Consider the following 25,868-nt stretch of genomic DNA (forward strand, 5'->3'; position numbering starts at 1 on the left):
CTTACACTTTTTGGCTCCAGGCTCTCTTCCTCCATCTTCAGAACCAACAACATAACATCTCTCTGACCCGGCTTCTTTTATCCCATCTCTTTCTCTGACTCTCTCATCTGCCTCCCTTTTTGTATTAGTCCGTTTCTGTTGCTCATAACAAAATACTGGGTAATTTGTAAAGAAAATGAAATTTATCACTTACAGTTTCAGAGGCTGGAAGTCCAAAGTCCAGGGAACACAACTGGTGAAGGCGTTGGTGGTGGCAACAGTGACCCAGTGGTTTCACACTGCAGAAAACGGTGGAGCAGAGAGAGCACAGAGAGACTAACCTCTCATGTGCTCTACTTTTAAAGCCCTCAGAAACACACCCTGAGCACCATTTTTAATCCATTCACTAGGGCATAGTCCTACAATCTAATCACCTCTTCAAGGCTCCACCTTTCAATTACCATAATAGGATTCCCCATGCTCTTAACAGTCACAGTGGGGGCCAAGTTTCTAATACATAAAACTTGAGAGACACAATTCAAGCTTCAGTGAGTTTGGGGAGGACACAATTCAATCCACTACACTCTTTCTCTTTTATAAAGACCCTTGTGGTTACATTGGACCTACAAGATAGTCCCGGATAATCTCCCATTTTAAGGTTAAGCCACCTTAATTCCACCTGCAACTTTAATTCTCCTTTACATGTAACTTAACACATTCACAAGTTCTGTGGACAAGGACGTGGACATCTTTGGGGAGCCCTTATTCTGTTTGCCACATTATTCCAGCCCCTTTATTATGATTTTAAAATACATTTCAGTATTCATTAAGGCAAAGACATTATAATTAGTTTTCAAAAAAAAAATCTTAGCTATTCTTATATATTTATTCTGCTGCCACATAGTTTTCCACTGGCAAACTTTAGAATCAATATGTCATAATCCAAAGAAAACAAGCAAACAGAAAGGACATTGTTGGGGGAGGGGGGGAGGGAGAAGGGAGGGAGGGAGGTTTTGGTGATGGGGAGCAATAATCAGCCACAATGTTTATTGACAAAATAAAATAAAATAAAATAAAATAAATAATCCAAAGAAAATCCTGCCTGGATTTTGTTTATAAATGGAATTAAATAGACAATTACATAAAATAGAAATTGAATAAAATAGATTTCAGAAATGACACCTGTAGAATTTGAGTCTTCTCATCTAGGAACAGAGTATTTCTGCAAGTTTATTCCCATCTTCTTTAATGTCTTTCAGTTCAATTTTATACTTTTCTTACTATGGTCAGATATATTTCTGGTTCAGTTTATTCCTAGTGAGATTCTTGTTTGTTTGTTTTACTATTTTTGTTTTCATTATAAATGGGACTTTTTTCCCCACTGTAATTTCTATCTGATTATTGCTCAGATGTAGGAATACAAATTGAATTTTGTATATTTATTTTGTGTCCATGCCAACTTAATGAATTCTTTTCCTAATTCTAATGCTTTTTATTGATTTTCTTGGGCTTCCTAAGTAGATATTCCTATTATCTGAAAAATACTCTTTACCATCATTTTAAATACTTACACCTCTTATTGCATTGGGCACAACATCCAGGTCAGCACTGATGCTAGTGGGAATAGTGGGCAATGAGCACATGGGAACTTAATTTAAAATACAATTCCATCTACAATGCTACAAATAAAATGAAATACTTAGGTATAAATCTAATAAAACATATACAGAACTTGTGTGCTGAAAACTACAAATACTGATGAAAGGAATCAAAAAAGATCTAGAGAAGTAGAAAAAGGTACAGTATTCATGGACCAGAAGACTCAACATTGTAAAGATGTCAGTTCTCCACAATTTGATGTACAGATTTAATGCAATTCCTATCAAAATCCCAGTATTATTTTTGTAGATATAGACAATAGTATTCTAAAATTTATATGCAAAGGCAAAAGAAACAGAATAGCTGAACTATTTTGAAAAAGAATAATAAAATGGGAGGAATTACTACCAGATTTCAATATTTATTATATATCTATAAGAATCAAGACTATGTAGTATCAGGAGTAGAATAGACACATAGATCAATGGAACAAAATGGAGAACCTAGAAATAGCCCCACACTGATTTTTTTTTAATAAAGATACTGTATTAGCCCATTTCTGTTATTTACAATAGAATACCTGAAACTGGGTAATTTATAAGGAAATAAAATTTATTTCTTACAGTTTCAAAGGCTGGGAAGTCCAAAGTCCAGGGAACACAACTGGTGAGGGCCTTTTTTTTGGTGGTTACTCTACAGCAATGCAGGGTATCACATGGCAAATGGCCTGAGCAAGAGAGAGAGCTAACCTCCTTACTTTGCCGCCTTCTAAAGCCATCAGAACCATGCCCATTACTCTCATTGAACCATCAATGGATTAATCCATTCACAAAGGTACAGTCCTCACAATCTAATCACCTCTTAAAGGCCCCACCTTTCAATTACCACAATAGGATTTCACACCATCTTAACACTGTTACAATGGGGATTAAGTTTCCAATACATGAACCTTTGGAGGACACAAGTAAACCATAGCAGATACATAAAAAGAAAGGAGTGTCCTCTTAAAAAATGGTGATGGAATAGTTGGATATCCATAGGCCTTGACTTCATACCTTTATACAAAAAAATAACTCAAATGGATCATATTTAAATCCAAAATGTAAAAGTAAAAAACTTTTAGAAGAAAATATAGGAGAACAGTCTTCAAGATTGAGAGCATGGTAACAATTCTTAAACATGACACCAAAAGCACAATCCACAGGGGGAAAAAATATTTTGCCAAATTTGAAACCTTTTCTCTACAAAAAAAACCCTGATAAGGAAATGGAAAAACAAGATACAGACTGGGAGAAAATTTTGTATACCAAATATCCAACAAAGGACTCATATCCAGAGTATATAAAGTACTCTCAAACCTCAACAGTAAAAAAAAAAAAAAAAAAAAAGTCCAATTAGAAAATGGTCAAAAGATATGAACATACATTTCAATGAAGAGAAAATAAGCAAATATGCACATGAAAAGAAGTTGAAAACTAATTTGCATCACCTGATGTAAATTAAGACCACAATGAGATATCACTACACTCTTATCAAAACAGCTATGATAAAAGACATAATGACAACATCAAATGCTAGCAAGGATATGGAGAACCTGGATATCTCATAAAATGCTTCTGAGAATGTAAAATCTTACAGCCACTCTGGCAGTTTCTTATAAAACTAAACATGCAACTACCATACAACCCAACAACTGCATTTCTGGATGTTTACCCCAGAGAAATTAAAATTTATGTCTATACAAAAACCTATACATAATTGTTCATAGCAGCTTTACTTGTAATAGCCAAAGGCTATAAATAACCAAAAAGTCCTATAGTAGGTGAATGATTAAACAAATTGTGGTACAACCATATCATGGAATACTACTCAGCAATAAAAAGGAACAAACTATTGGTACACAAACATCTTAGATAAATCTCCAAGGGATTATGCTGAGTGAAATAAGCCCCCAAAAGGTTACATACTGTATGATTCTATTTACCCAGCACTCTAAAAAAGACAAAATTATAAAAATGAGAACAAATTAGTGGTTGTTATGAGTTAGGGATGGTGGGTGGGAGGAGAGTGGGTGTGACTAAAACAGAGTAGCAAGAGGGATATCATTGTGGTGATGGAAATATTTGTATCTTGGTTGTGGTTTTGGTTACAGGAATGTACACGTGTGAATTTAGAAAAAGGCATAGGACCATACACACTATTGTACCAATGTCAATTTCCTGGCTTTGATATTATACTATAGTAATGTAAGATGTAACCATTGGGAGAAACTGGATGAGGGATACACAGGACATCTCTGTACTACTTTGCAATTTCCTGTAAATCTATATTATTGCAAAATAAAAAGGAAAAAATACTATTCTTAATGAAAGACCAAGAGAAGGTGAGAAACAACAGGCTGATCTGAATATCTGAGAAAGAACTAAATACAACTTCTAGAAATGACAAGGGGTGATTTAAAAAACATATTAAACAGTAGATTAGACACAAATGGAGAAAGAATTAGTGAACTGAAATATAGATCTGAGGAAAGCATTCATGTTATAAGAGAGAGCTAGAAATGCAAGGATATGGAGGAGAGAGTGAGAAGAGCTGACATATGTTGAACAAGAATTCTAGAAAGGGAAAATAGAAAGATTTAGGGAGAACAATGTTTAAAGGGATAACAGCTGAGAATTTTTCAGCTTTGGAAAAAAGCACCAATGCTCCTTAGGTGAGCTCACCCAGACCTTTGACTTTATTTATTATTTGAGGAATTTACTAAAACATATGCTGCTTTAACATGGTTTAATTAGAATTGATTGTTCATTAAGATGATTTTATTTAGGAAAAATACTAATTCAGGACATTTGGGGATCATAAATTTGAGATGGTGCTAAAATCCTAGGCCACAGCAACACAAAGATTGGAAAAGGAGATTAGAGTTAAAGCAATAAAAGGACATGTGAAAATGGAGACTAAAGTTATCAATTAACTTTAAACTTTTTTTTTTTTTTTTTTTTAAAGATGACCGGTAAGGGGATCTCAACCCCTGGCTTGGTGTTGTCAGCACCATGCTCAGCCAGTGAGCAAACCGGCCATCCCTATATAGGATCCGAACCCGTGGCCTTGGTGCCATCAGCACCGCACTCTACCGAGTGAGCCACAGGCCGGCCCCAACTTTAAACTTTTTAAAGCCCGGTAATGATGTTAAAAAGTTTAAGGTTGCTAACATAATTAAAATGGCAGAATAAGGAATTTTAGAAGTCGGTCCCTCCATAAAAGCAATGAAAAAACTGTCAGTATCAACTTTTTCAGAACTTTGAAAACCAACCAAAAGCTCGCAGCAACCAGGGGAATGTCTAATCAAGAAAAACCAGCTGAATCTCAGTAAGAACAGTAAGCTTTGTGGTGTTTTAACTTACTCTCGTTCCATCCCTGCTCCCAGCTCTGTGGTACAGGTACTAGTACCAGAAAGAACAGAATGGACCTTATTCACAAAGAATTGTAGTTGTTTGTTTTGACCTGTCTGGTGGTTCCATGGAAGAACATACTTGAAAAGTTTGTCATCATTCGACCTCACTCAAACTCACAGTAAAAGCTGAGGCAGTAGACAACAGTTGGGGCAAACAATAAGCTAACCAACAAGCTTAAAAGGAAAAACCGAGAAATGAGATATCCACAGGTGCTTAGATTAGCTCTGACTTATTCCTGGGAATCTAGAAGGCCATGCACATGTCCACAAAAGACCTGAGAAGGCCTTAAGCTCTCATCTCTGACAGACCTTGAGGCTCCAAGCAATCAGGAAGTGAAGAATAAGGCACAGTTGTAAACTGCCTGGCTGAGTGTTGAAGGCATGTCCCAACACACACAGAGAACCCCTTGGCAAAGACTGGGAGACTTTCTGGTTTTAGGCATTTAAGAAAATCTCTGTCCAATTGTTAGCTGACCACTAAGCTAACCAAACAGAGTCTTCACTGGCCACAAAAAACAAAGAATAGAGACTACAGAATTCATTCAGGAAAAAAAACTAAACAAGCAAACAAAAAAAACTCTTGGAAGGGGACAGAATCTCATTTCCAGAGGTGACACATTATATTATTTGAAATGTCTAGTTTTCAACCAAAAATTATGAGACATGCAAAGAAACTGGAAGAAGAAAAAAAAAAGCAATCTATAGAAACTGTCCCTGAGAAAGCCCAGATGTTGGACTTACTATATAAAGACTTTCAAACTGCTGTTTATTTGGGGGGGGGGGTTGTATGGGGATCTGAACCCACGTTGGGGATCTGAACCCATGACCTTGGGGTTATAAGGCTACACTCTAACCAATTGAGCTAACTGGCCAGCCCTCAATCTGCTATTTAAAATATACCCCAAAAGCCAAAGGAAACCATGTCTAGTGAACTAAAGGAAAGTATGAAAACAATATCTCACCAAATGCATAATATCAATATAGACATAGAAACTATAAAAATGAACCAAATACAAACTTTGGAGTTGAAAAGTGTAATAACTGAAATGAAAAATTCACTAGCAGATTTGAGCATGCAGAAAGAATCAGTGAACTTGAAGATAGGTCAATTGGAATTATCCAGTCTAAGGAGCACAAAGAAAAAAGAATGAAGAAAAATGAACAGAGTCTAAGAGGCCTGTGAGAAACCACCAAGCATCCAAACATAACGGTAATGAGAGCCCCAAAAGGAAAGGAGAGAAAGGAGCAGAAAGAATATTTAAAGAAATAATGGGCAAAAACTTCCTAAATTTGATTTTTAAAACCATTTATATGCACATCCAGGAAGCTCAACAAACCCCAAGTAGGACAAACTCAAAGGGATCCACACTGAGCCACATCATAATCAAACTGTCAAAAGACAAAGACAGAGAATCTTGAAAGCAGCAAGAGAGAAGCAACTCATCACATACAAAGAATTGTCAGCAAGATTACCAGCTTGATTTCTCATCAGAAACAATGGAGACCAGAAATGTGAGGGAATGACAGATTCAAAGTGCTGAAAGAAAAAAAATTATCAACCAAGAATTCTATATCTGGCAAAACTAATCTTCAAAAATGATGGAAAAATTAAGACATTCCCAGATAAACAAAAAGAGTTCATCGCTAGCAGATGCTGCCTACAGGAAAGATTAAAGGTAGTATTTCAGGCTGAAATGAAAAGACATCAGACAGTAACTCAAATTCACATGAAGAAATAATACTGTTAAAGGTAACTACATAGGTAGATATAAAAGTTGGAATTAATGTATTTTTTTGTTTGTAACTTCTCTGCTATCTGATCTAAAAGACAACTGCATCAAACAATAATTATAGATCTATAATCAGCATTAATGAGCACACAATGTGTACAGATGTAATTTATGACGATAACAACATAAAGGAGGTGGGCAAAGCTATATAGGAACAAAGTATCTATATAGTATTGAAATTAAGTTGATATTAATCCAAACTACATTGTTATAAATTAAAATGTTAATTTTAATCCATGCTGTGGTTTGAATGTGTCCCCTCCAAAATTCAGGTGTTGCCAGTGTGATAGCATTAAGAGATGGGGCCTTTAAAAGGTGATTAGGCCATGAGGGATCCTCCCTCATGAACGGGATTCGGTGCCCTTATAAAGGAGCTTGACAGAGGGAGTTGGTTTTCTCTTGCCCTTTGGCCTTCTACCGTGTGAGGACCCAGCAAAAAGTCCTCACCAGATGCAAGCACCTTGATCTTGGACTTCCTAGCCTCCCGAACTGTGAAAAAATAAATTTCTGTTTTTTATAAATTACCTAGTCTGAGGTATTCTGTCATAGCAGCACAAAACAGACTAAGACAATCCCCTAAATGGGACTTGTATTCCAAGAAAGTGCAAGACTCATACACTGAAAACTACAAAACATTACTGAAAAGAATTGAAGACCTAAATAAATGGAAAGATATCCCGTTTTCATAGATTGGAAGACTTAATGAAGTACTGATACATGCTATGACATGGATGAACCTTGAAAACATTATGCTAAGGGAAGGAAGCCAGACACAAAAGGCCACATAGCACACGAGTCCACTTATCTGAATGCCCAGAATAGGCAAATCCATAGAGATAGAAAGTAGATTAGTGGCTGCCAGAGGCTGGGAGGAGCGGGGAGTTACTGCTAATAGGTATGGGGTTTCTTTATGGGAAGATGGAAACGTTCCAGAATTAGATAGTGATAATGGTTGCACGACATTATGAATATACTAAAAATCACTGAATTGTACACTTTTAAATGGTGGGTTTCATGGTATGTGAATTATATCTCAAAATATAATTTTTTTTAAAAGATAGAGTTCTTTGTGCAGTAAACCCAAAGTACGAGTAAAGCCCCAGGATAATATTCTAGATGGAGTTTCTTTCTTTCTTTCTTTTTCTTTGCATGGCATCAATTCCTAAAACCTTCAGAGCCTCCCAAGACAGACTCATTTTAACGAAGAATAGAACAAGTTATGACCATTCACACAGATCTCCATGCTACACAAGAAAATAGGATTGAAATTCTTGTCAAAGTGCTCCCTTTAGCATCACATCAAAACAGGTTTTTGATCACCGTTGAAACCAGGAGCAGGGGCATCATCTTCATCTCATTTTGTGGTGCTTTTTGTTAAATATAAAGATTTGCATTTTTAAGGCCAGATGCTAAAATTTCAGGTTACCATTATTATTAAAAAGCAGGCTTGTGGAGCTTAAGTTTAGTGGGAATAATGAATGAAGAACATTGAAACAAAGAACATGTATTAGCTGATTACAGTCAACCGCCCTATTTGTAAATAGGAAGAGGAGAAAAAGATTACATATCTTTAGTGGCTTGAATACGCATAAAAAGTATCTGGGAAGATAAATAAATGTCACTTAAAATTCTAAAAACTTCTTTCATAAATAAACGTGTGAATTTTGACAGCAATACCATTTTCACCTATTAAATTGACAAAAATCCACATTTTATAATTCAGGCTGTGGGCAAGGCTGTGGTGAAACTGGCACTCGCATACTCACGCTAGGTCCTCCTTACCCTTGCTTGGATCTGCTATGCTCGTTCCTACCTCAGGGCCTTTGCACTTGCTGCTTCCTCTGCCTGGAACACTTTTTGCCAAGATAAACATGGGGCTTGCTCCTTCTAGCCAACCTAGGACCCAGCTCCTTGTCCCCTCCTCAGTGACGCCTCCTCATCAGTTCTCGTCTTTATCAGAAATGATTTCTCTCTTTCCTCTTTTCTGCTAGATGAGAGGTCAGCTAACTTTTTCTGAAAAAGGCCAGAGAGTAAATAGCTTAGGCTTTGCAGGCCATATGGTCTCTGTTGCCACTCCTCAACTCTGCACAAAAGAGCCATAAACAATACAAAAGTGAACAAGAATGATTGAGTTCCAATAAAACTTGATTTATGGAAATTTAAATTTAAATTTTGTATAATTTCCAAGTGTCACAACATATTCTTCTTTGGATTTTTTTCCAATCATTTAGAACTATAAAAACATTCTTAGTTCAAGGGCCATACAAAGATAGGTGGCAGGCTGAATTTGGTCTGTGGGCCATAGTTTGCCCACTCTTATGCTAGAACATCAACTCCAGGGCATTTTTTTATGAATATTCATGAGATACAAAGCTAATTGTCACCCCTAGTGCCCATGATGTGAGGGCCAGATTCATACTGGCAGCACACCCATTACCCGAAATTACTTTTGTACCCTGTGTCCCCCACACAATTATCCCCCAACCTCCCTCCACTCTCCCTTCCCCCCCGACTCCACTTTGTAGCCCTAGGAATGTCCCCTCCCTCTGTAAGAGCAATACACTACTATGGTCTTTCTTTCCTTCCTTCTTTCTCTCTTAGCTCCCACATATGAGTGAGCACATGCGGTATTTATCCCTCTGTGCATTGCTTATTTCACTGAACATGTCTCTCCAAGCTCATCCATGTTGTTGCAAATGGGAGTACTTCATTCTTTTTTATGGCAGAGTAGTATTCCATGGTGCAGGGCATTTTTGTCTGCTTAATTCACTGCTATATTCCCAGCACCTAGAACAGTGCCTAGCACCCAGTCGGCTCTCAGTGGAGTTGAGCAAGTGAGTGAGTGAATGAAATAAATTGAGTAGCAAATTACTGAAGGAGTGGAGAAGCGAGTGAATACGTGAGAGTCAGCACAGTCCTGCTCTCAAGGTCTCAGTTTACCCCTGCCTGCACGTAGAGAAGCTCCCCTAAGATGTCTTAGAAAAAGATCACAAGGCTGAGGCCAGAGTTGCAATTCAGCATCTTTATTCTTCCCCTTTAGCCCGAGGGTAATCCTGACAAATAGCTTCAGCCAGGAGGAGGCAGAGGACTGGGCTGGGCAAGGGGTCCCCAAGGACCTGGCCTGTTCCTCCCCCTGGCAGAGTTGGGGTTGGAATTAGGGCCATGATCCAAGCTCGGTGTCCCTGGGGAGGAGGGAAGTGGACCATTCTGCAGCTTCTGCTGTACCCCACCTCTGACAGCCACATTAACGGGAACTAGCCACCTCCACACGCCAGGCAGGAGGGACCTAGGAGAGCCCACGCACGCATGTGCATGGGGACCCAGATGGTGCAGGTATGGTCAGTGTCCAGACATATGGCTCTGGCCTGTGGCCCAGTTGGCAAACATAAAGCCTAAACTGATTGCCATGAATAGGACCCCCAGGGCGCCAAAACACAGGGCCTGCAGGCAAGAGGGAGAGAACATGGGGCTGGTTGGGGCGCCCTACCCAGGCTCCTCTTGATGATGTTCCTCAAGCCCTCCATCCCCTCCAGAGAGGGCACCATCCATTCCTGACCCTCCTTTATGCTCCCTCTCCTTCCTTAAAGTCAGCCCCTTCCTGGGAATTCTCCTTCCATCTTCTAGAACCCTTCTAGAATCCTTCAGGGAATGCTCTCCTCCATCCTCCTCCTCCTCTTTTTTTTTTTGGCAGCTGGCCGGTGCAGGGATCTCACACCCCAGACCTTACTGTTATCAGCACCAGGTCCTAACCACTTCGCAAACTTGCCAGCCACCTCCAGCCTTTCTTGAAAGTGCTCCTTGCTCTCTTCCCAATACTGTTCTTTCCATCTGCCTGGAAAATGCTCCCTTTCTGCCAGCCCCTTCTGGAGCACTCCGTCTTCCCAGACCCTACTGATGCTATCTGCCCTGCCCTTTCCTAAGACAATCAGCTTCATTCTTCCAGACCATCCTCCCTCCACAGATGCTCCTTCCCCTGCCCCTCCTGAGAATGTTCCCTCTTTTCTCAGCTCTCCTCTGGAATACTCACCTGGATCTTGGGCCAGGAGAAGAGGGGCTCCACCTCAGAAGGTATGATGCGGAGGTAGAAGATGCTGGGAAGGATGAAGATGAGACTGGGGGCTGAGGTGGACCCTGGAAAACAAGAAGGAGGGACAGGAATCAACCTAAATTTGAGTACAAGGCCCATATTAGGTAGAGTATGGGAATGGAGTTGGGGATACTGACCGATAACCCCAAAGATATCCCGGATGGTCGGCACACAGATGACAAGAACATTGACCAAAATAAGCAGGATCAGGGCTATGGCCACATGCCGTGGCCAGCTGAAGGCCTTGCTTGGGAAAAGCAGCTGCTGCAGAGCCCGGCGGATCTGTGGCCAGAGCAGGGTGGGGCAGGGGTCAGGACCCAAGTGCTGCCTTGCCTTCCATGTGATCATCAGTCTTTAACTCCACTCTCTCTCTGAGATCCCCAATTTCCCCTCCCTCTGACTATCTATGGTGCTACCCTGTCTGACCATCCATCTGTACCTCCACCTTCTGAATGAGCTTCCTGCCTCCATCCTGTGACAATCCATGTCTCTTCCTTCTGTCTGATCATCCATCTGTGCCTCCACCCACTGTCTGAAATCCTTGCTTCCTCCTCTTTCTGACCATCCACCTGTCCTTCCACCAATCTGAGATCTCTGCCTCTCCCTCTACTTCCCTCCTGTCTGATCACTCCAACCTCCCTATCTGAGAGCCTTGGCCCTCCTACATCTCTCCACTTCTGCCTCCACCCTTTTTCTGTCCATCCCTGTTCCTCCATTCTAACTGATCATCTATCCATGCTTCTACCCTCTGACTGGCCATTCCTGCTTCCCTCTTCTGTCTAGCCATCCCTCTGTGCCTCCTCCCTCCAACTGACTACCCCTGGCCCCAGACCCTCTCTGTCCTGCCTTCTCTGTCCATCTGACAACTCTGCCTCCCCCATCTGTCATTCCCTTCCTCCTGCATCCATCCATCCAAACACCCATGCATGTGCCTCTACCCATCCATTCCTGTCCCTCCGCTCCCCAGGCCCACCCTCGCCCCCACGCACAGGGAATAGCACGACTGGCACAGTAAGGGTCACCGCAAGCAACACAGCCAGGCGTACGCAGAGGATGAGCACGTCCTTGTGGCTGTACATGTGCAGCATCTCCGCCTCCACGCTGCCTAGGCCATGGACAGGGGACACAGGATGAAGGATGTGGCAGGAGCACCAGGACCAGTACCCCAGAAACCTGCCCCCCACCACGGTGACAAGATCTATACACATGATGTGCACTCCCCCCTTTGGAAACCGATGGTTTCCAAAACAAGGTCATGGAGGGAAAGGGCTCAGAGGCTCCTGCCCCAGCCCTCTGCCCAGTCCCCACCCCAGCTGTCCCCCAGCCCTGGCCCCAGCCCCACTCACTGTAGAAGGTAAGGTATCCAAAGGTTGCTGTGAGCCCATACATGCAGAACATGGCCCCAATGGACACGTTGGCCACAGCCTGCATCCTTCGTTGGGAGGGCCTGCAGTGTCAAGGTCACAGAACTGTCATGCCCAGAGTCCTGGATTTGGCCCAGGCCCCTGAAAACCAGCCCCACCCTCCAGAGTCCCTTCCTCCCAGATTGAAATTCAATTGGTACATAGTAGGATGCCCGGTTCTACCTTCCCTCTCTGTCCATCCTTATCTCACCCCATATGACCATCTCTGCCTCTCCCCTCCTTTTGACTGCCATTGCCTCTCCCTTTCATCTGACCACGCATGCTGTCCCTCCCTGTCTGATCATCCACACATCCCCCTAGTGTATCATCCCCGCCTCCCGCTCTGTCTGTCCGTACCTCCCCATCCATCTGACCGTCTCTGTCTCCCCATGCCCATCCGTGCATACCACCCCCTCCATCTGACTCTTCCTCCCAACTCTGTCCATTCCATTCACACTTGTACTGGATGTTAAAATAGTTAAAATAGTAGAATACCTGAGCCCCAATCAGTAAACAGTGACTGCCCTGAGTCCCCTGAGGCCTCCTGGCCACCCCAAACCCCTCTCTTGGCACAACCTAGCCACCATCAAGCTACAATCCCAGCACTGCTATAGGGATTGTCAGACATTATGACCATTGCCCCACCTGCTGGCCCATCACGCATGCCCGCCTGCCTGCCCACTCACCGGCAGAGCTCCGTGTAGATGGGCAGCACTTCAGGGTGGCAAACAAAGGCGAAAGCCATAATGGGCACTGTGTAGGACATCTGAGGGAACGGCCCAAGTACATGAGATTAGAGCCCACAGGGGTCCCTCCCCTCCTCCCCATTACTCCTGGCCCTGCCATCACCTTCCACATCAGACACATGGAAGCCCCCCAGTGTCCAATACCTGGCTCCACTCTGAGTAGGATGCACCATGTGACAGGACCAGAGGGTCTGAGTGCGGTGCAGGCTCCTACCCACCTGCACACCCACCTGTGAGTCAACTGTGAACATCTGGGCCTCACAGCTGCTGTTGAGCCCCTGGATGAGGAGGCCCAGGGGCGCTTCACTCTCTACTGCTGTCTCATTGCGGCCTACAACACAGCCAAGCTGGAACTTCTTATAGATGACCTGGGAGTCAGAGGAGCAGGGATATAAGGTCATGGGGGAGGCTATATCCCAATGTGACAAACTCTCTCCCTACTTTTTCATGTCCTTCACTCTGACTCACCGAAATGAGGAAAAACAGCATGCAGGTCAGAGAGAGACCACTGGTATACCCCAGGTAGCCTGCAAGGGGCAACATACAGAGCCTCAGGAATCAAGGGGAACCCCACTGCAAATCCTAAACCCCTAGTCTGGCCTTCAAGGCCCCCTCACCCCAATTACCTTTGTATATGCTCTTACTTTCACCCAGACCAGCCTCCCTTCCACAGCAAACTCCTACTAATCTGTTAAAACCAACATCAAACAAGCTCTCTCCTGGTGTTCTACAGCCCTTGAAAATGGGAATTTCCTCAGTCTTGCTCCCCCTCTCTAACCCCTCTCTCCAATGACCAACCCAGGAAACCTCTTACCCAAGTGTTTCATGAGGGCCAGAGGCAGGATGATTATCACACTGACAATGATGATGAGGAAGTTTCCCTTTAAGAACCAGTACCTAGGGAGGGAGGAAGACACAGTGACTAGCTGCCAGCCAACGAAAGCTTTCAGGACAATACTCATAGAAGACAGCCGGACAGACAGATTTCTGCCCACAGTCAGGAGAGATGAGCTGATACCTCAGCTGTGAGAAGTTATTTAGGTGGGTACAGTGATAAATGGCACAACCGGATTGACAGAAACAGACTGATTATGAGACTGTCAGTCAGACGCTGTCGGTGGGATACAGTAGAAAACACATGCACAGCTGGACAAAATTCACCATCAGAATCACAAGTGAACATACAATCAGATGATCAAACACAAAATCAGTCAGACTCAATGTGAAAATCAGTCCAACACAAGATGCCAGACACAAAGACAGAGTGAGTCATAATCCTGGTATGTCTGACACGTAGAACTGTTAACAGTCTGAGGATCTGGTAGACAGGCAACAATGTAAAGTCCATCAAAAAGTCAGAAACACACATGCATACTTGTTCAAGCAGCTCAAGGTTTGTTGGACACCTGAAAGTAGCTGGGCTGATTTGGCCCCCCAGCCAAAGAAAGACTGAAATAGAAATACAATCAGCCAGCTGGCCACACTGCTGAAACCAAGCTCAAAGAAAGAGTGGGATCTGTACAGACATTAGCAGGAGGTGCCCACGCAAGACAGTCAGTTAATGGAGAACAGGCTGAACAACTGGTCATTCATTCAAAAGAACTTTACTGAGTGCCTACTATATGCCAGGCATCCACACATTGTCTTTCTGTCTCATACACACAGTTACACAGAAATAAACCAACAAAGTGCCACTGGCCATATATACAGGGGGAGCTAAGTATGATAATTAAAGGTACCTAATCACACTGTTGGCCACCTGGATTTTCACAGAATCAAACCAAAGATCTACCAGGATACACAGAGGTAATAAAAAGCAAGCTCTCAGTTAAAATTGTCAGACAGACACATAGACCAACTAACCCAGAATCAGGCTGACAAAACCAGACACACACACACACACACACACACACAAACACACCATGCAAAGTCCATGGGACAAGAGTCAGAGTCAGCTGCTGGACCCACAGAGCTATGCGTTAAACCTACAGAGGCAGCTAGACATGCAGTTGGAGCAAAAGCACCACGGTACATTGAGCACACACACCAACATGACCAGAGTCTCATCGTACATAAATGATCAAACAGATTCAGCCAGCATGAGGGGGCCAGAATCAAACACACAGTCAGCTGGATGCACAGTCAGAACAACAGTCAAACATACACGGTTGCAACCATAATACAGAGGACATACACAGTCACAGTCAGGGATTAACACACACATACATACACACATACAAACACATAGAGCCAGAGAGAATTTGCTAGAACAATAGTCAACAAATCAAACACAGAGATGGACACATACAGTCAGAGCAAGTCATATTGTTTGGACCACAGTACACTACACACACGCATACACATGCACTGCTGGAGTCAGTGATCATCTACTTATAGCTAGACAGATTCAGCCAGCCTGATGGACCCAGAATCAAACTCACAGAATCATCTGGGCAGGGGAAGTCAGAGTAACCAAGTGTCAGACACATATGGTTAGAATCACAGTATACAGGACACAGTTGTAGCCAATCATAGGGCCAGAGAGAATGAGCCAGTCACTGAATCAAACCTGCAGATAGAGTCTGAGTCTACTGGATATTTACAGTCACACACACATCAGAGTACAATGGACATAAAGAGTCAGCGCCAGCCAGGATCAGCCAGAATAAGTCACAAAATCAGCACATGATCTACTGGACTCCTACAGCTAGAGCAACAGTCACACATACTGTTGGCATCACAATACACAGGAGTCACAGTCTGACTCAACTGGCCTGCCCAACAGTCTCAAAATAGAATACCTGGGAGTCAGCTGGATACAGAGTTGAAGCTACCAGCCCGACCTCACAGGCAGAGTCAAGGGCCTGCAGGCCAGCCAAGGGGTGTTGTTCACTCACCCCTCGGGGTCCATGCCCAGGAAGGTGCCGATAACCAGGGGGAGTTCGGATTTGATGATGAACAGGTAACTGGACATGGCTGGTGCGGGTGGGGGGAGGTGTAAGCAGAGGGATTCTCCCCATCCCCCACCCAGTCTTCCCCAGCCCAGCCTGGGGAAGCCCACCTCACTCCACCCTCTGCCCCCAAGCTGACCCCCACCTCCCAGAGTCCTCACCCCCAACATTGTGCAGACAGATGACTGCGGCCACCACTACCTTCCCTGCAGGCCCGAATGCCCTCTGTCCCAGCTGCTCATAGGCCCGGATACCTAGAAGGGTAGAGGGGGCAGGAAGGAATGGGTTGTGGGTCCAGGAGGCCAGGCCAAGGGTGAGGAGTAGGGGGCCAGAGGGTCTGGGGGCTAGGAAGTCGGGGCCTGGGGGACTGGGTCTGACTGGTGGAGGCTGCAGGTGAGGGTCAAGCAGTTAGGGTTGGGTTTGGGGGTAGTCTGGGAGATAGGTTCTGAGGCCAGCAACTGTTGGCCAAGGAGAAGGTTGGAGGCTGGTGGCGAGGAGTGGGGGTCTTGGAGGCAGGATATGCACTGAGACCATGGTGGAAGTGAAACCTGGGATCTAGGGTAGTGGGAGCTAGAGAACCACGGGCTGAGGAGTGGGGATCTCAGGGTTGTGGGGCTGACATCCATGAAAAGGGGTCTGGGCACTGAGTGCTGGTGGTTAGAGGTGTAGTGGAGTAGTCTGGGGGTGGAAAGGGTCTGAACAATGGGGTCAATGGCCAGACTGAGGGGTGGAGGGAGGGAACTGGGAATTGGGGATCTGGGAGCCCAGATAAAGTGGGAGGCCAGGATTCAGTGTGGGGCATGGAGTCCAGGGAGTTGAGTGTGGAGTCTGGGGTGTTGGGTCCAGGATCTGAGGTCAGGGTGGTATGTCCACTGTCTGGGGTTTGGGTTGAGGTCTGGGGTCTGAGGTCAGGGGGTTAGGTCCAGGGTCTGGGGTCCAGGGTCTGGGTTGAGCTCCGGATCTGGGTCTAGAGTCTGGGGTGCAAAGGGGTGGGGGTGAGGACTGGGACGCGGGCTCTGGGGCTCACCTACAACACCGGCGCAGGTCAGCAGGAGGTGGATGGAGTATGAAGACAGAAGTGCGATGCACAGCAACAGGGCCCTGCAGCAGGCGGCGCAGCTCAGACTTGGCCCCGGGCCTCCCACATGCCCCACAACACCCCTGGCCCCAGGCGACCCAGGGACTCACAGGAAGAAGAGGACCCCTGTGTGGGCCATGGCATAGGCCAGCCCCAGGATGCCGCTGCCCATGATGGCGTTGCTGAGATTGAACACTGACATTCCAAACGATGTCTTCCCCTCAAACTGTGGGCAAGAGGCAAAGGCCGGGCACACAGGGTGGAGGGGAGGGGCGGGGAGCCAGGTAAGGAGACTAGTGCTGGGGCCAGAAAAAGACTAGGGAAGAGCAAGTGGGGCACGGAGAAGCCCAGAAAGGGCCACGGAGGAGGGAAGAGGGTGAAAGGGAAAAAGAGTTGAAGATGGGAAGAAGCTGGGAAAGGGAGAGCTGGGAAGGGAAAAACTAGGAGGGAAAAAAAAGCTTTGGAGGGAGCGGCTGGAAATGAAGAGGAACGGGGGCGGGGGGAGCAGCTATCAGAGGCAAAACAGCTAGGGAGGGGAGTAGGTGGGGTGGGGATCAGCTGAAGATGGGGTGCATTGGAGGAGGGAGAGCAGGGGGGTGCAAAGCAAGCAGGGTGGAGAGCAGCTGGGGAGGGGGAACGGCCAGGGAGGGGAGAAGCTAGAGAAGGTGTACCTGGGGAAGATGAGTGTCTGGAAAGGGGAGCAGCCAAGGAGTGAATAGCTGGGACAGGGAGATCGCTAGAACAGCTGAGTCAGGGGAGTGGCTGGGAAGAGGGAGCAGAAGGGGAGGAGATTAGCTGGGGAAGGGGCAGCCGGGACAGATCGGGTGGGGTCACTCACATCCATGAACTGGACCGGCTTCCTCCCAGGAGCAGGACCATGGCTGGGCAGGAAGCCCTCGCGTTCCTGCCTGTAGCTGGACAGGGCAGGGAAATAGGGGCTGATGAGGGAATAATCCTGACCCCTGAGCCCGCCTCCTTGGACCCCCGACTCACCCCACAGCATCCGCAGGGAGGGCTCCATTCATCTTTGGATCCTGCAGTTCCATCCTGTGGGCAGAGAAATGGGGTGGGGTGAGGGTCGGAGATGGAGCACAAGGGCTGCAAAGAGAGAAGAGCTGAACGAAGGGAGGAGGGGTCACGCAGAGACAGATAGAGAAACGTGGGAACAGAGAGGGACAAGAGAGACAGGGAGACCCATGGAAAGAGTTGGAAACAAGCATGACAGAGAAAGAGATGTGAGAGAGAAAAGAAGAGAACTAGAGGAGGACAGACACCAACGGTTACTCAGAGAGACATGGAGAAAAGAGGGCAGCGAAAGACAAATAGAGAGGGAGAGACCGAAAGATCCAGAGAGAGAGACCGACCCCACAGGAGATGAGATGGCCATTTGGACCTGGGATAGCCTCTCCTCCCAGACCCCAGACTTACTCTATCTCTCTTGCCATCTGCCTCTTTCATTCCCCATCCCCCGAGTCCCCCCCCCCCCCCGCCCCCACTTCCCTCCACCCTCACCGCCTGGCCAGGCGGCTCACTCCTTGCCGGGACACGTGTCGGCGGCTGCCTCACCCCTCCTAATGTCCCCCACCTCCCTCCTCTCCCTCCTCCCCCCGCCCGAGCCCAAGCCCAGAGCTGATGCAACCTGTTGAAGGGGCTGGGGCTGGGGGGAGCCAGGCTGGGAGACAGCGTCCCCGCCCCTACCGGACAATACAAACTGCTCTCTGCCACAACTCTTGAATATCCTCACCAGAAGCCAAAGACAACTCCTCAAACCAAGCCCCCTTCCGGGAATAGAAGTGACCCAGGGAATCTCATTTAGTCCCCCTTCTAGGATCTAGAGGTATTTTCTAGGACTCCTATCAAGTCTTAAACACTCGTCTTCTGGCAGAAATAGCTTTGGAGACACTTCCAGACTTGAGATCCTTCCTGGGCTTATAGTGCCTCAGGAACCTGGCCTGAGGCCTAATTCCCCCTCCTGAGGATGAGCTGTCTCCAAAACCTTCATCAAAGCCTCCCTCCAGGGTCTAACGTGTTCTCCAGGGTGGGGGTGTCTCTGCAATCCCCATCCAAGCCTGGAGCCCCTGTCTTGTAGATGGAATGCCTCTGAAGAAACCCCCAGCCCTGAGCTCACTCCCCAGGAATGAGGTATCTCAGAAACCCCTGTTCAAGGTCTCCATCAGAGCTAAAACTGGCTCCAGAAACCCCCTCCTCAAACCCTGAATCCCCTTCCTGGGACAGGGAGGGGACTCAGGGAGCCCCATCCCCAGCCATGAGCACCATCTGGAGACGCCCACCGACTACTGAATTCACTTCCTGGCATCCAAGTACCAAAAGGACACCCCTCCTCGCATTCAATTCCCCACTAGTGCTAAAAATGTCTCCAGGGAGCCCCAGAGTCCCCTCCCAGGACCCCCACTCATATCTCATGGCCTCTAGTAACACCATCCCCACTGCTCTGCACCCCTTCCTCACCTCCCTGCTCCTCTCAGCTCCTGAAGCAGCAGCAACTCAGACTCGGGCTCAGGAACCCCACAGCCTGCACAGCTCCCGCTCTGGCGGGGACCTGCCCCCGCCCCGCCCTATGGCCAATCCGCTCTGCCCGCGCCTGTTCCACAGCTAATCAGCGCGGCCAGCGCCCCATCAGATATTTTTTTTTTTCTGGGAAGAAGTGTCAATTTTAATTGTTTCCCTCCTTCTGCGTCTAGGAGGAGGAAGTGGAGGGCAGCAGGGAGGGGCGCCCCCCATCTGGATCCACGTGGAGAGAGACCTAGGTTTGTGTGCGTCTTGGTGGTGGGGGAGATGGACTGAAAGACTAAGGGAGTAGTAGATCCACACCTACAGAAGGGGACAGGCAGTCAGAGCAAACAGACTCAGAGGGCAGACAGCAGAACAAGATGGAAGAGGTGCAGCGAGGAGACAGAGAGTGTAGGTGAAAGGAGAAGTCGCAGAGACAGGCACACACGAGAAGCAACACAGGGACAGACCACAGAGGGGACAGAGAGGGTGCAGGGGGAGCATGGCAGACAGGCAGAGAGGCAGTCATGGGGAAAAGACATATAGACAGACTCAGAAACAGACAGGTGGGTAGGGACACGCTCCCTCAAGCGCCTGGAGGAAGGCGTGAGGGGTCAGGCCCAGTAACAGACAGGAGACACAGATAGGTGGACACAGCCAGACATTCCCAAACAGAGGGTGGGACCAAACACATTAGCCCAGAGGGACAAAGGGACAGAGGGAGTGGTTGAGGCAGAGAAACACTTGGAGGGACAGAAGATGACAAGCAGAGAAAGTCAGATTCAGGCAGGCAGGGTAGTTGGACAGGCCTGGGGACAGCAGTGGGACAGGTGCAGGGGTAGACACAACACAGCCTGGCTGTTATAGACAGACCTCGGACTAGCCAGGAGAGGACCCCAGATCTTGGGGGCCTCCAGAGGGAGGCAGAGAGGGCATTTGTTATTGGGTGGGGAGTGTGGACGCACACTTCTGCAAATTGGGCACACCCTAGAGTCCTGGACCCCAGCCTAGGCATGGGGTGGGGCCTGTCCACGCCCTAACTGAGGAGCCCCACTGTCTGTCTATCTGTGTTATATGTGGGTCTGTCTATTCACTCTCATCCAGGCATGTGACAGGCATGACATGGGCAAGGCACATGTCCTCTACAGGGAGTCAGGCACGGTGGACTTGGGGTGTGGGCCCAGCTCAACTGGGCTGCTCGAAGTCCAGGTGGACAAGAGGCCTCTGTGTGGGCCCCTTGCTTGCCTGCCCACCCCCCACAGGGAGCACAGAATTCCCGGAAAGGCCAGGAGCTGGCTGGAGCTTCAAAGCTAGCCTAGATGCCCCCACCCCACCCGCAGTTGGAGGAGGGCGAGGGATGGGGTGTTTCCTTCCCCACAGCAGGAGAGAGACTTCTGCACACTCAGAGATCACAGCTATACAACAGGCAGCATCATAGCCCCATCCAAGGGCTCAGAGATGGGGACAGACTCGCCATCGCCCATGGAAGTGCAAACAAGTACAACCAAAAGTGCATGCAGATTCACAGCCACACAGAGAATACAGGCCGACAAACATGAACACGTGGAGGTTCATGGGATAGTTGCACACACTCACAGCCACACAGCATGATAATAGTTTTACAGGTCTCATCAGCCACACTCAGAGCCGCACACAGCACACACTGACATGAGGATAGGCTCTTACAGACATACAGACGCTGTAAACTCATGGACATCATCACCTATGGACTCACAGCCACACCAAAGAGAACCAACAGGCAAATCACATAGACAGCACCACACACAGCACACAGATGATTACACACAGCCGACAACATTGTGCACGTGCCCACACACACAACTCCAGGTTCAAATGGCCCTGGAGGCGAACTTCCAGATCCAGACCCTAACACGCTACCTCTGTATGTGAGAACGTGTGTGTGCACTTGTGACTACATGGAACCACATACAGCTCTGGTCACAGAGAGAGGCACTCACAGGCAAACACAATTGTACAAACACAGAAGCCTCAGTCACACACATACACACACAACCACGCTCAAGCAGATGGCTGCACATAGCCGTGTACACACACAGCTATTCACCAATCAAGTCAGAGAAGAAACACACAGGGAAAACATACAGGCGCACAAACACGAAATGCAGGAATGCAGAGGGTACACTTAGTATCCTTGCAAAGAGGAAATCTAGAAAATACACCTAAAGCCGCATGACGAAGAAAGAGACACCAAAAGAAACACCCACCCATAAGGCACACACACCTGCAGCCACTCACCAAGGAGAAACACAGACACAGTGACAAACACACAGAGAAGAAAGAAAAGACATGCATACATAGGACATACACACACACAGGAGAGTCAAATAGCCAAACACATCCATCACCCACATCCAAACAACACACACACAATTGCACAGGCAGACAGTACCAACACATACATTCACCAAAGAGGAAACACATGAGCTGGACAGGCAGCCATAGACAGAAGGCACAACCCAGCAAGTTACATAGGAAGACACACATGCAGCTCACATACATACTGTTGTGGCTGAGAACATATATAGCAGATGAGAGACACACAAGGTATTCACACACACACACACACACACACACACACACACACCTACTGAGCCCCCTCCAGCCACTGTCCCTTTCCCCGTCTCCTCTGATTTCTCTCTCCTCTAATACCCCTCCCCCACCAGAGCCATTACACATCTGTGCTACAGGCTGGCCAGGGAAAGAGACACCTGTCAGCAGAGGCCTTGGCTCAGGTGGCTAAAGGGGGGAGGAGAGCTAGGCAGGTATCTATATTTCAAGAAAAGTCTGAAGAACTAGTGTACTGTGAACAAAAAATAGACATCCCCCTCTCCCCACCCTTCCACCGCCTCTTGGCCACAGCCTCTGGCTCTAATCACTCCCTTCCCCTCCCAAGGCCTCCCCTGGTTCTCCAACATTGCCCAGCACAGGGCTACCAGGCACACAGTAGGTGTTCAATAAATGCCACATTATCATCATTATTTTTATTTCTGCCAAGGAACTCTTCTAGGGGAGGGATGATCCCTCAGCCAGCTCTACATCCTATAGCTCCACTAAATTTCAGGGTACTGCAAATAGTAGGTGCTCAACATATGCTGGTAGAAGGAAAAACATAGGGAAAATGGGATTTGGCTGCATAGGTCAACCTGCTTCAGAAGGAACAGATGTCCTTAAGCATGACTGAGGCCTTGGGGCTGTGCCAGGGGTAAGAACACTATTACTTTATCAAAGTAGGGCCCCTTCTCAGGGTCATTTAAGGTTTTTGTTGGTTCAGGAAAGCAGATCCTTGTGTGACGTTTGAGACTTCTATTCCAGTCTATTAAAAGTCGTTTTGAGCTCTTGTCAGTTCTTCTAAGGTGACCCCTGATTTTCATTAAAACAAGTCGCTGCTCAGAAGCCTTCAGGGGAGAGAGCAACATAGCCAAGCAGTTAATAGCAAAAGCTTTCTCAGCTCGGCCACTTAGCTGTATGGCCACGAGCAAGTTCCTAAACCTCACCGTTTCTCAGCTTCATCAAGGATATAATAATGCCTAACTCATAGGGCTGTTGTGAAGACAGAATGAATCAGTACAGGTAAAGCCTTTCAAACCATGTTTGCCACACAGTAATTGCTCAATATATATCTGGGAAAAGAATGAATGAACTGTTCTCATCTGTGAGTGCAAATCCCCACTTGGCTACACTTAGGATTCTAAGCTGTCCTTTCATGCAGGCTCCCCATAGAGTAACTCTTTGGAGTCTCTTCCTTTCCCTCAAAGCAGCCCCTGGGCAACAAAGCTTCTGAAGTCAGTTCTAGTCCCATGCCCCTGGACCACTTCCCTCTTTCCCTCACACTGTTAAGATGCTCCCTCCAGGAAAGAATTGGCCTGGCAGCTCCCCCCTCCTTGACCTCTTCAGGAGGCAGAGGAGAGGACACCTTTACACTCAGTGGGGTGCTGGGTGGGAGCTGCAAGCCGACACCCTGCTTCGGGAAGAGCCTGGGGAGTTCAGAGCCTGGCTCCTGTCCCCCAAACTCCTGGCCCTGCTGGAGGAAGCAAGTTTCTTTGCTAAAAATTAAACATCCTCTTTGTAAGCAGCAAGAAAACAGGACATGGGAAGCGTCCCATGGGGTGAACTTGGGCCCCTGATGCCTAGCGCCCCCTGCTCTCTTGTGGAGTAGCAGCCTGGTGGCTTGACCCCTTCCTTTCTCACACTTGCTCACCTTGGCAGGGGAGCCCTGCTCCCACCACCCTCACAAGGCCCTTGAGCTCCACTGACAAAGCTCTTGCTTCTTCCCTGGCTCTCAGGAACTCCTTCAGGGGTCTCTGCATCTCTGTCTATGCCTCCTTCCAGGGCCTCGCAAAATGGCAAAACACACCACTGAAGAAAGAATGAAGGAAAAAAAGAAAAAGAAAAAAAAAAAAAGTAACTTCAACAAGCATTTATTGAACATCAACTGTGTGCCAGGCCCTGTTCTAGGCACTGGGCGGCAGCAGCGACCAGGACAGATCAGGAACCCCCCGCCTGCTGAAGCTCACATTCTCAGGAAGGAGTCCATTGTTCAGCTTTTTGAATACTCGCCGAGCTTGTTCCCACTTCAGGGTCTTTGCGCTTGGTGTTCCTTCTGCCTGGAATGCTCTTCCTCCAAGTATTCTTAGGGCACGCTCCCCTCTGGGGTTCAGCTCAAATTTCACCTCAGAGACGCCTCCCCTGACCACCTCATCTAAAACAGCAACTCAACCGCTCTGTTCCTCTCCATCCCTTTCACCCTGCTTCATTATTTTTCATAGCTTTTGTTACCATCTGACATAACATTGTGTATTTGCAACTGTAACAGTATACCCGTATTTAGTACAGTTACTTTGTAAGTAAATGTGTGGACACCAGCATATTTATATATATTAATGTATACATTTATATTTTATACGTATATGATGATATGTAGATTTTATACACATTCTATACAAAATGCATAAAATGTATACCATTATCTATTTCTTTATATTTACATATAATAGCATATTTATATTTATTATATTTACTACTATGTAATTTATGTACTGGTGAAATACATCACTATATATTTCTATATAATCATATACATATTATGTTAGATGGCATATATGTTCATATACTTAATATAATATATATCCTCCCTTGTCTCAGTTTCCTCATCTGTAAACTAGGGATAATTACAGTAACCACCTCATATGGTTGTTGTAAGGATTAAAATGAGTGAACAGGGCTAGCCAGTTAGCTCAGTTGGTTAGAATGTAGTGTAATAACATTTAGGTCAAGGATCTCCACACTAACCAGCCGCCAAAAAATAAATAAATAAAATGAGTGAACAAAGGAAAGGATTCAGCGGTGCGCTGGAGCCAACCCGTGCAGGTTTCAAGGAGATTTTTTTCAATTTTCAGGAATTTTGCAAACTAGTTGTTAAACAGCCATTGTTAAAAATGAAATAAACTCACAATTAAATTAGTTTTAAAGGTAAAAAATACTCAAAACTCATCATTTCTTAGTTATTTTGCTGCACTTCACTATTTTCTATGCTCCTGAGGGTACACTTATTCTCTATGCTCTGAGAATATATATTATTATATTAAGTATATGAACATATATGCCATTTACCCCTATTTTATCTGAATGGTAGAAATGGTTTATAATGGTGCACTACTGCATTTCTTCCGAACTCTGTGTTCAGTGAGTACACGTTAGTAACTTGAAATCTGACAAGATGATAATATGGAAATTGGCAAATGTTAGAAACCAGAGCTCCCCTACCCCCAAAGCTGCACACCACTCAGAGCACTTAGAACTGGGGTAAACGCTATAATAAGTGTTTCCATTATTATATTCATGTTTGTACACTGGGTCGCGATGTACAGTCTTTTCTGTATATGTATGTGGGTCCAGAGTTTTAAATGTTTGAAGAAAAAAAAATGAAGAACACAGAATTACGAAAAGCCAGACAGTGTGCTAAGCTACACCTATTTAATCTTCCCGATAACGCTGTGAAGTCTTACTACTGGTTTCCCCACGTTCCAGATGGCTAAACCGAAGTTCTCAGACGGTAAAATTCAGGCACCGTTATCAGCGGTAGTGGGGTTCGAAACTGCTACAGGGGGCCGCCCGTGGCTCACTCGGGAGAGTATGGTGCTGATTACACCAAGGCCGCGGGTTCGGATCCCATATAGGGATGGCCGGTTCGCTCACTTGGGAGAGCGTGGTGCTGACAACACCAAGTCA

At 46.3% G+C, this 25,868-nt stretch overlaps 1 protein-coding gene across 1 annotated transcript; it reads right to left on the reverse strand.

Moving 5' to 3' along the window:
- Window positions 1-9,910: 9,910 nt before the first annotated feature.
- Window positions 9,911-18,474, reverse strand: SLC38A5 (solute carrier family 38 member 5). The gene is made up of 16 exons (XM_063083876.1): window positions 18,452-18,474; window positions 18,081-18,134; window positions 17,926-18,001; window positions 17,198-17,313; window positions 17,037-17,110; window positions 16,171-16,263; window positions 15,956-16,034; window positions 13,873-13,955; window positions 13,527-13,585; window positions 13,289-13,426; window positions 12,999-13,078; window positions 12,256-12,356; window positions 11,899-12,014; window positions 11,047-11,191; window positions 10,850-10,953; window positions 9,911-10,263 (listed from the first exon to the last, which is right to left on the reverse strand). Exons 1-16 carry the CDS (start codon window positions 18,472-18,474, stop codon window positions 10,162-10,164), a joined length of 1,443 nt encoding a protein of 480 aa, XP_062939946.1. The 3' UTR covers window positions 9,911-10,161.
- Between the last annotated feature and the right edge of the window lie 7,394 nt (window positions 18,475-25,868).

The sequence above is a fragment of the Cynocephalus volans genome, chromosome X (genome assembly GCF_027409185.1).
Source record: "Cynocephalus volans isolate mCynVol1 chromosome X, mCynVol1.pri, whole genome shotgun sequence".
Taxonomy (NCBI): Eukaryota; Metazoa; Chordata; class Mammalia; order Dermoptera; family Cynocephalidae; genus Cynocephalus; species Cynocephalus volans.

Coding starts and splice junctions, on each gene's coding strand:
- SLC38A5 (XM_063083876.1), bottom strand. CDS start 18,474: ATGGCCATCTCATCTCCTGTGGG. Junction 13,586..13,872: donor GGCCCTCATGAAACACTTGG/GTAAGAGGTTTC, acceptor TGCCCCTTGCAG/GCTACCTGGGGTATACCAGT. Junction 12,357..12,998: donor ATCTACACGGAGCTCTGCCG/GTGAGTGGGCAG, acceptor TTGACACTGCAG/GCCCTCCCAACGAAGGATGC.